General features: G+C 45.2%; 1 protein-coding gene across 1 annotated transcript; it reads left to right on the forward strand.

Annotated features, from left to right (window-relative positions):
• The first annotated feature begins 1277 nt into the window (after positions 1 to 1277).
• Positions 1278 to 3024, forward strand: LOC147633459 (3-oxoglutarate synthase-like). Its single transcript, XM_086806536.1, has 2 exons — positions 1278 to 1778; positions 1922 to 3024. The coding sequence occupies exons 1-2, from the start codon at positions 1427 to 1429 to the stop codon at positions 2902 to 2904; spliced, it is 1335 nt and encodes a 444-aa protein (XP_086662662.1). The 5' UTR covers positions 1278 to 1426; the 3' UTR covers positions 2905 to 3024.
• The last annotated feature ends 6080 nt before the right edge of the window (positions 3025 to 9104 follow it).

A 9104-nucleotide genomic window follows, 5' to 3' on the forward strand; every position in this document is an offset into this window, starting at 1 on the left:
ATAGATGTAGATAAAGATTGAAGTGGGTTAACATATAGGTATAGGTATAAATAGATGTAGATAAATATTGAAGTGGGTTTAGATATATATATATATATATAGGCATAAGTAGGTGTAGATAAAGATTGAAGTGGGTTTGGAACCTATTAGATTAGACTTGTTCTCACACAATATTTAAAATGTTTTTGGTGAAAGTGTGATGAGATTCTAACTAATGGTTTTAAGTTGTAACATCAATGGAGAAATTGACATTTCCTCCACTCCTCTATCATTTAGTTTTAATTTTATTTTTCCCCATTGGTGGCAATTGGTCAACTTGACAGCTCGAGGATTCTAAGCCATTAAGTATTAGCTCTACTTTTCCTCTACAATTTAGTTCCCCTCCTTGCGTCACCCCCCCCTAGTGGGCACTGGCCAACTTGAGTAGATCTTGAGGGTTCTAGGCCTTTAGATATTCTACTAAGGATATCTACTAAGGATGTAGAAGAAGATAGCTACTATGGATGTTAGAAGAAACTTAGACGCTGGGAGTTGGATTTTGTGGAGAAAGCAAAATCTTGGGCTGAGGTAAGGATAAGGAGAAGATGGAGTCATGGTGCCTTGTAGGTGATTGGGGTGGAAGTTAGAACTTGGTTTGCGAGGCAAGAGCCAATTGAGGCGCTGCCATTACAGACTGCCGAAGTTGGCTTTTTGGCTGCCTAACCTTTAGGGAGCCAAAATACGGGGACACAATCTTGGGCACCCCCTTTACACACATCTCTATATATTATATGAAGGAAGAGTTTCAAGAGGCTGCTACGTGGTAGGAATTTAGGCACACAGTTTGGAGGTTCGAGAAGGGGTAGGCTCCTACCTATCGAAGATGGGTGAGGTTACGTGTGTAAAAAAAGGGCGAGAATTGTCTCTAAAGAGAAGGGCCATTGATAGCTGCATGGGACCTCTGCATGCTTCCCAAACGTTTCCAAGGGGAAGTGGCCACCCGTATTTACCCAGATTATGGGATAGTAGTCAAGTTCGGGCTTGTGTGTAAAAGGTCGTTCGGTAATGCGTATCCGGTGCACTGCTAGTAGTTAATTGGGCTATCCAAAAAAAATTTAACGCTTGTAGTCGATGGAGTTTATCGAGACAGGGTGTATGATGTATCGTGTGTGTGTGTGTGTGTGTGTGTGGGGGGTGTGGTCACCACTGAGGGGGCGGGCGCGCCGGGGGAGGGCGGTTTGACTGGGTCGAACTTCAAAGTGGACGGAGTGTTGAGCCTCAAATTAGTACACATTTCTTTGCAAATGTAGAACTCGCTGTCGTCGTGGGCTTCTTCTTCTCCTTTGTCCTGATTCGATTGCTCTAGGTCTGCTTGTATAGACAGTCTCTCTTTCACTGTTGAGTTCTATCTTATCCTCCACTGTTGGGTTGTTCATCAGTTTCTAAGATGTTTCTGGAAATCGAAGTTGCCGCCCAGGGCAGACGCGAGTGGGTTCCCGCGGAGTCTGTCCCTGGCACGCCCCGCCCTTCCTGCCCTACCTGGATCGAGCAGCCATCGCCCAGAGTGCCCTTGCCTCAAGGCCCGACCTGGGTCGAGCCCCCTTCACCCCGCCTCACGAGCGCCACCCAACGCCCACCCAATGAATTCCCTCCGCCCGAGAAGCGCCGCGCCTGCGTCCTGGCCATGGGCCGCGCCACCCCGCCCAACCAGATCGACCAGGCCACATACGCCGACTGGTACTTCAACGTCACCAACTGCAGCGACAAGGTGGAGCTCAAGCAGAAGATGCAGCGCATCTGTAAGTCATCTTGTGTGTGTGCGTGTGCGTGTGCGTGTGCGTGCTGCCATTCCTATAGGATCTGCTTGTATGCTTGCTGCCTTGCCCTATGCTACTGGCCTCTTTTGGCCTCCTTCCTCATTCTTCATGTTTCGAGTTTGCAGGTGATCGCTCTGGTATCCAGAACAGGTACTCCATCCTCACAGAGGAGTTTTTGAAGGAGCATCCCGAGTTCTACACTCCTGGGGAGCCCAGTTTGGAGCAGAGGAACGCCATCTTTGCCCAGGAGGTACCCAAGCTCGCTCACGAGGCGGCCGTCCAGGCCATCAACGAATGGGGCCGCCCTGCGTCTGAAATCACCCACCTGGTGGTAGCCACTCTCACAGGGGTGGCCATTCCAGGGGCGGATGTGATGCTGACCAAGTCGCTGGGTCTGAGGCCCGACGTGAACAGAGTGATGCTGTACATGCTGGGATGCTATGCGGGGGTCACTGCTCTGCGCGTTGCCAAAGATCTGGCTGAGAACAACCCATCCTCTCGCATTCTGATCTGCTGCAGCGAGCTCGCAGCTCCCACTTTCCGAGCTCCGAACGAGAAGTTCCCCTACGACCTGGTGGGTACCGCCCTGTTTGGCGACGGTGCGTCCGGCGTGATTGTGGGGGCGCAACCTGAGCCCAGGATCGAGCGCCCGCTGTACGAAATCGAGTGGGTGGGGGAGGTGCTGGCGCCTGATTCGGAGAAGATCATAGAGGGCACCTTGAAGCTGGAGGGCCTGCAGTTCTACCTGGACAGGACCCTGCCCAGCTTGGTGTCCAAACACGTGGGATCATTCTGCAGGACGGCGCTGGACAACGCGCCCGGCAAGCCCGAGTTCAACGACATCTTCTGGGCAGTGCATTCCGGAGGACCGGCCATCCTGAACGCGGTGGAGGAGGCGCTGCAGCTCCACCCGGAGAAGCTAGCTGCGAGCCGCCACATCCTGAAGCACTATGGCAACATCTCGGCGTCCACCGTGTTGTTCGTGCTGGACGAGCTTCGAAGGGCAGACTCACCCGCAGATAGCCAGGACAGCTGCGAGTGGGGTATCGCTGTCGCGTTCGGACCTGGGGTCACCATCGAAGGAGCCCTCCTCAAGCGGTGCAAATGACCCGCTTAAAGATTAAATGTCTGTCTTTTGGGCCTTGTTCTGGCGCTCCTATGTAATCTTCTTGGTTTCCCTAAAGGCAAACGTTTTAAGCCATTTAATTTAGTAGCTAAGGTCCACCTCCTTCTGTTTTTATTACTATGTCAAGGTCTCTAAATATTCCAAATGGCATTTTTTAATGGCCTGTTTTTTCTCTGTATTCGAGTCCCATCGTTCGTCGTATATTCCCTTGTGTTGCATTCTACCGACGTTAATATCTCTCCCTCTCTCTCTCTCTAAGGTATTGTCTACACACCTGTGATATTATTTTCTCTCTAACATTTGTGATTTATCTTTCCCTTTTTAAGTTAGTGTTTCAGCTCTCTCTCTCTCTCTCTCTCTCTCTCTCCGCTGTTGAGTAAGTAGGCATTCCGGTAGTTGTTCTAATAACGCGTAAGCTATTTTCTTGCATGATTCAATGATGCGTTAGTCTGGTGTATGTTGCGTGCATAACCGGTGAACTTCAATAGGTTGCTAGGGAAATAAACAGTCAATTTTCTTGCTAACACTTTGGTGACCACGATGCTTGTTGCTACTTCTTGTTGCTGCCATTTTGCCTGCTGTCTGATTGCCATTGTGTTTGAAGCACTCCCCCTTGTTTTCAAATCCATCCCTCATGTCAGCACGACAACGATGCTACTTAGAGTGTAACCAAGATCGGCAAATCTTCTTCACCAATCCTGATAAACTAGCCTGCTAAATCAGAACCAAAAGAACCCGTCTCCCACTCAGAGGAAGAACCACTCACCTCTCATCCCCAAGAATCTGACCATGAACAATTTGCATACCACTCAGAAGTAGAACCACCACCCCCACAGCCTCAATCCTTCACTTACCCCATAACGCACACCAAAGGTCGTTTATGTCAGTCTTCGGCTCCATGTCCTGGATTGCCCACTTCGCACACCAAATATCTGACCGGACAGTAAGGGTAGGCTTCGCACCTTCAATGGCCAACTGAGCCATGGTTGTAGATAATTCTTTAGCTGTTTTCCCTGCCTTCTTGCTCTTAGACCTGTTCTTTTACTCCTCCTCCTCCGATTTGTCACACTGGCTGTGGAATCATCGGAATCATTCTCCTCGTCCAAAGATCTAGATGAGGATTGCTTGGACTTCTTTGTATTTTTGGATTTCTTCTTGCTTTTAACCGGACCTACTAATACCCGCTCTGCTCTGAGAGCTGAATCTACCAGTTGTTCCATGGTAATGGTAGTTAGGTCCATTCCGGCCATATAACATTTGATTTGCTTGGCTGAGGCCCTTCATGAAATAAGAATTTAGAATTTCCTTTGCAGGCTAATTAGCTACATCTAATCTGTGGAGAAGTTTGCAAAACTTTGCAGCATAATCTTCCACTTTCATTTTCTTCTGGGTCACTTTGGTGGACAACTTATCCAAGACATGCACAGATGTCTTGTCCTCTCTGAAGCGTTGAAGGAATGCATCCCGGATGGCATCTTAGGTGGGGAAATGGGCATACTCATATTGAGCTACCCAAAGAGCGGCACTTTTGTGAAGTGTGGGAAATGAAAGAAGCCTTTTTGAGATTATGGTCCACTGGGCTAGGAACATTGACATGCCAAGCCGTGTTAAACATTAGGATGTGGGCATTTGCATCTTAGCTACCCAAAGAGCGGCACTTTTGTGAAGTGTGGGAACAAAAGCAGCCTTTTTGAGATTATGGTCCCCTGGGCCAGGAACATTGACATGCCAAGCCGTGTTAAACATAAGGATGTGGGCATCTACATCTTTTGAGGATTTTTTGGAGAATTTGGGATAATTTACAGTGACAATTGGTCGCTGCATAGTCATTTACAGAACTTCCACACATGCAACTGAAGCATGCTGCTACAATGGCAGGAGAGCCCCTCCGCACCAGTGATGCAACCTCAAGTAGTAACTATAGTTCAATGACCCCAGCCAATGGCCATGCAAGACCAGTTCCACAGACCTCAATTCCACCAACGCAAAAATTTTCCACCCAAATATGCGACTGGTTCCCCAAGACCCATACCTATATACTTTTGTTGCCATGGCCAAGGCCACCAGAAGTCGAAATGTGAACTATGGAAAAAGCATAAAGGAGAATTAGAGGGAGATCAGGCTTCCGCATCCGGCCCACCTGCAGAAGCAGTCAATATGCGGTGGAAATCCAAGCTTTGGATGAGTGAGTAAAAAACTAGCCAACCATAGAAACAACCGAATCATCAGCCATGGTGGTGACCAGATCCATGCAGTTTACGAGACTCTGTAGGTGGTACAAAAATCGACCCCTCAGAAAATCAGGGGAAGCCAAAAGGAGTCACTTGGCAGGAACAACACAAAGTTTGGATAGAGGTCTCCTCTTGGGTGGAGGAGTAACAAGCCACCAAAGAGGCACTGCACAAAAAATACTTGGAAAAACTTAGGCCAATCAGTTGGCCGGAATCCCAATATAATTTTTTGGAAGTAAACCCAGAAGAAAAAGGGAAAATGCCCTTGCCAGTGAAGATGCATCGGCCAATGTCAGGTATAGAGACACCATGGCCGGAAGAAGGTGTAGAAGCACAAAAGGAAGAAGACTGCCCAAGTAGGCTCACAGAATCCACCCAGAAGCTGTATGATCTATGGGAAGATCTGAAGCGGCAGCTAATACATATGTCTGTGGAACAATTACTCACACTTGTTCCGAGTTTTAAGGAGAAGCTGATCGGTAGCTTGAAACCTTAGAAAGAGGAGATGCTAGCCCTACAACCACCAAAAGCTTTGAATTTGGAGAAAGCAAAAACTACATCAAAACCCATTATATATGATGAAGCCATTCCAATGATTCAGGTCAAGTTGGCCGAATGATGGTTCTGGAGTCAATATCCTATCAGATACAACATGCCACATGCTCGGGTTGAGCACATGGGAACCCACACCATTTGCTATCAAAATGGTGGATCAGCGGCGGCGGGCGAGTGCAGCCACTCGGATTAATTTGCGAGCCACACTAGAGGTATCTGGATATAGTTTCCAGATTACAGTAGTGCTCCGGATGGAAGATATCAAAGGTGCTTATCCAATTTTGCTCGACAGATCCTAGCTCCGCCAAGCACAGGTTAAGAAAGACTGGGACGTGGATATAATCACTATCCGCCACCATGGGAAGAAGAAGATCAAGATCTCTGTCTCGCCAGTAGGTGGAAAGTGAAAAATCCGGCCCGGCCATAAATAGCCGAAGGGATCGACATGTTGGAAGGTCTAGACTTCAATGAGGAAGAGGAATTTCTCTAGCAAAATGCCAATTTGATCAGTCTGTTTGAAGCAGATGTAGTCCGAATCATGGAGACAGATATCGACCCCAACACTCTGCACATAAATGAGGACTTCAAACAAAAGTCCGCTCCAAGTATGGAAGGAGACATTTCAGAGAAACCAGAAGATTTCTATGAGGCTCTCGTGGAGGAAGGTAGTACTCCGAGCCTGCAGAGCAGCCAGCTGATTGCAGTAGAAAAAGCTTTTGACATAGATCTCAAGCACTCCAAGAGAGTCAAAGAAGATGAATTGACAGAGATGAACTTGGGCACATTGAGATGATGACCCCAAGATAGTTCAGGTTAGTGCAAAGCTGGACATTGAGTTCCGTGGAAAAGTCTGGGAGCTGCTCACTTCCGTCAAAGATGTATTTGCATGGAGCTACATCGACATGAAAGGGATTGATCCCAGCTTCTACCAGCACTGGATCAGCCTTAAAGAAGATGCCATCCCTATTTGGCAACAAAGATACCAGATGAACCCAAACTATGCCAAAAGGGTGAAGGAAGAAATACATATGCTCCTCCAAGTTGGGTTCATATATCCAATCGATCGAGCCACATGGCTATCACCGATCGTGATCGTCCCCAAGAAAAACCAGAAGTTAAGGGTCTGTGTAGATTATCGAAAAGCTAAATGCTGCTACCATTTCATATCCTTTTTCCTTTCCATTCACGAATTCTTTGCTTGATGCATTAGCATGCCACGAGATGTACTCATTCCTAGATGGGTTTAGTAGATACAAATAGGTTCAAATGGCTCCGAAGATTGCCTTCATCACAGAATGGGGAGCCTTTGCGTCAAATGTCATGACCTTTAGTCTGAAGAATGTTCCTGCTACATTTCAGCGCATGGTTCAAGAAATCTTTGCTGATTTTCTCACGTCCTTTATGAATGTATTCTTTAATGACTTTAGTGTTTTTTGGAAAAATATCACAACATCTGATGCACCTGTAGCTCTATCTTGCAAATGCAAACTTTCCAGATTAAGTGTGAATCCACCAAAATGTGCTTTTGCTGTCCAAAGCGGAATGCTATTAGGCCACATCATTTTTAAAGAAGGAATAGCAGCCGACCCAGATAAAGTCAAGGTGATCCGTAAAGCCCCAACTCCAACAAATGACAAAGAGCTGATAAGATTTCTAGGACAAGTAAGATGGCATAGTAGAATGCTCAGATACCTCGCTCATGTAGCATTCCCTTTGAATCAACAGATGGTCCATTTCAAAAAACCTCTCACAAAGCAGTCAAGGCAAGTTTCTTTCAATTGGACATCAGAATGTGACATTCCATTCCGACACCTCAAGCTTATGATATCTAGTGCACCTATTGTCCAAGCCCCAAACTGGGAACTCTTGTTTCATGTCTTTGTTGATGCCTCTGATGTAGCAATTGGTAGTATACTCATGCAAGAAGTAGAGAAGAAATGGTTTCGGCCTGTCTACTATGCCAGTCGAAGGCTCTCTAATGCTAAGCGAAACTATTCCACCACACATAGGGAAGCTCTGGGTATGATCTACTCAGTTATACAAAGTTTAGACACTACTTGTTGGGTAATAAATTTACTCATGCAAGACATAGAGAAGAAATGGTTTCGGCCTGTCTACTATGCCAGTCGAAGGCTCTCTAATGCTGAGCGAAACTATTCCACCACACATAGGGAAGCTTTGGGTGTGATCTACTCAGTTACAAAGTTAAAGTTGACACTACTTGTTGGGTAATAAATTTAGACACTACTTGTTGGGTAATAAATTTACCTTCCATGTCGATCACTCTGCCTTGTTATACTTGGTGGATAAGCAGAGTATAGTGCAGGTGTAAAAACCTCCCCTTCTGATCTTATAATTATTCCCCTCTCTGAAATAAAAGAAAGATTCTGTTTTACCCTCTTTTGGCCTAGAGAGAGAAAATGTCTAGAGGGAGGTAATTCAAAATTGAGATATTTTTGGATATAAAAATCCTTTTAGTGTCTAAAATAGTTTCCCTTAAAACAGATATTCAAAAAAAAAATTTCAATGTGCAATTGGAATAAATTGAAATCAGGTAAAAAGGACCTTTGCCTAAGGGTCCAGATTTTTAAAATTTTTGAATTAAGGTTCCTATGGACCAATTAGATTAATCCAAATGTAGGGAGGAGATAAATTTAAGAATAAAAGAAAATCTCCCCAAAAATGAGTAAATACTCACATAAGATGAAGAGTTGACTAAGGACAGGTTATTAGTTAAAAAAGAAGAGATATTTAGAAGAAATGATGCATTTTTGACACCTCAGTGTGGGGGAATTCCCCTCATGAAGGAGGCGCCTATTTCACATGTGTGGTTGAGTTTTAAACTCACAAATAATGAGATATTTTCATCTCTCCTCCTGCTTCAACTAGATCCAAAAAGTAAGCTAAACTAACTTAAAAATTGTCAAAAATTGACCAAACTAATCTGGAAAATTCTAGAATCAGTTTGCTTGGTTAGAGGCTCACTTTTTCCTATAAATAAAGCCTCCGGTTAATAGTGTTTTATGCGCTGTTACTCTACTCCTCCCCAGAGCCAAAAACAGTGAATTTATTGATAATTCACTGTTACTCTACTCCTCCCCAGAGCCAAAAACAGTGAATTTATTGATAATTCATTAGTTTTTGACCATTTCCTCTTCAAAAGAATTGGTGGCTACTCTTGTTGCAAACAAGAGTAGTTCCCGTAAACCATCAAGCCAAAGGAAAGCTCACAAAAATTCATGTAAGCTAGAAATCCTACTTTTTCTTTATTCCATTTAATGGTTTTCTAATTTTTATTTTCTTTAAAATAAAAAATGATGCTATGCCTTGTTGGAAAGGCTTTCCCCCTCTCTTCATTCTTGAATTTATCCTTTCTTTATCCTAGATGTGTAATCA

Source organism: Cibotium barometz, chromosome 12, assembly GCF_041138505.1.
Source record: "Cibotium barometz isolate CiBa-2024 chromosome 12, ASM4113850v1, whole genome shotgun sequence".
NCBI lineage: Eukaryota > Viridiplantae > Streptophyta > Polypodiopsida > Cyatheales > Cibotiaceae > Cibotium > Cibotium barometz.

Excerpts from the sequence above, each read along its gene's own strand:
- LOC147633459 (XM_086806536.1), top strand. The coding sequence starts at position 1,427 with ATGTTTCTGGAAATCGAAGTTGCCGCCCAGGGCAGACGCGAGTGGGTT. Across the intron at positions 1,779-1,921 it reads GCAGAAGATGCAGCGCATCT|GTGATCGCTCTGGTATCCAG; the intron begins GTAAGTCATCTT and ends TCGAGTTTGCAG.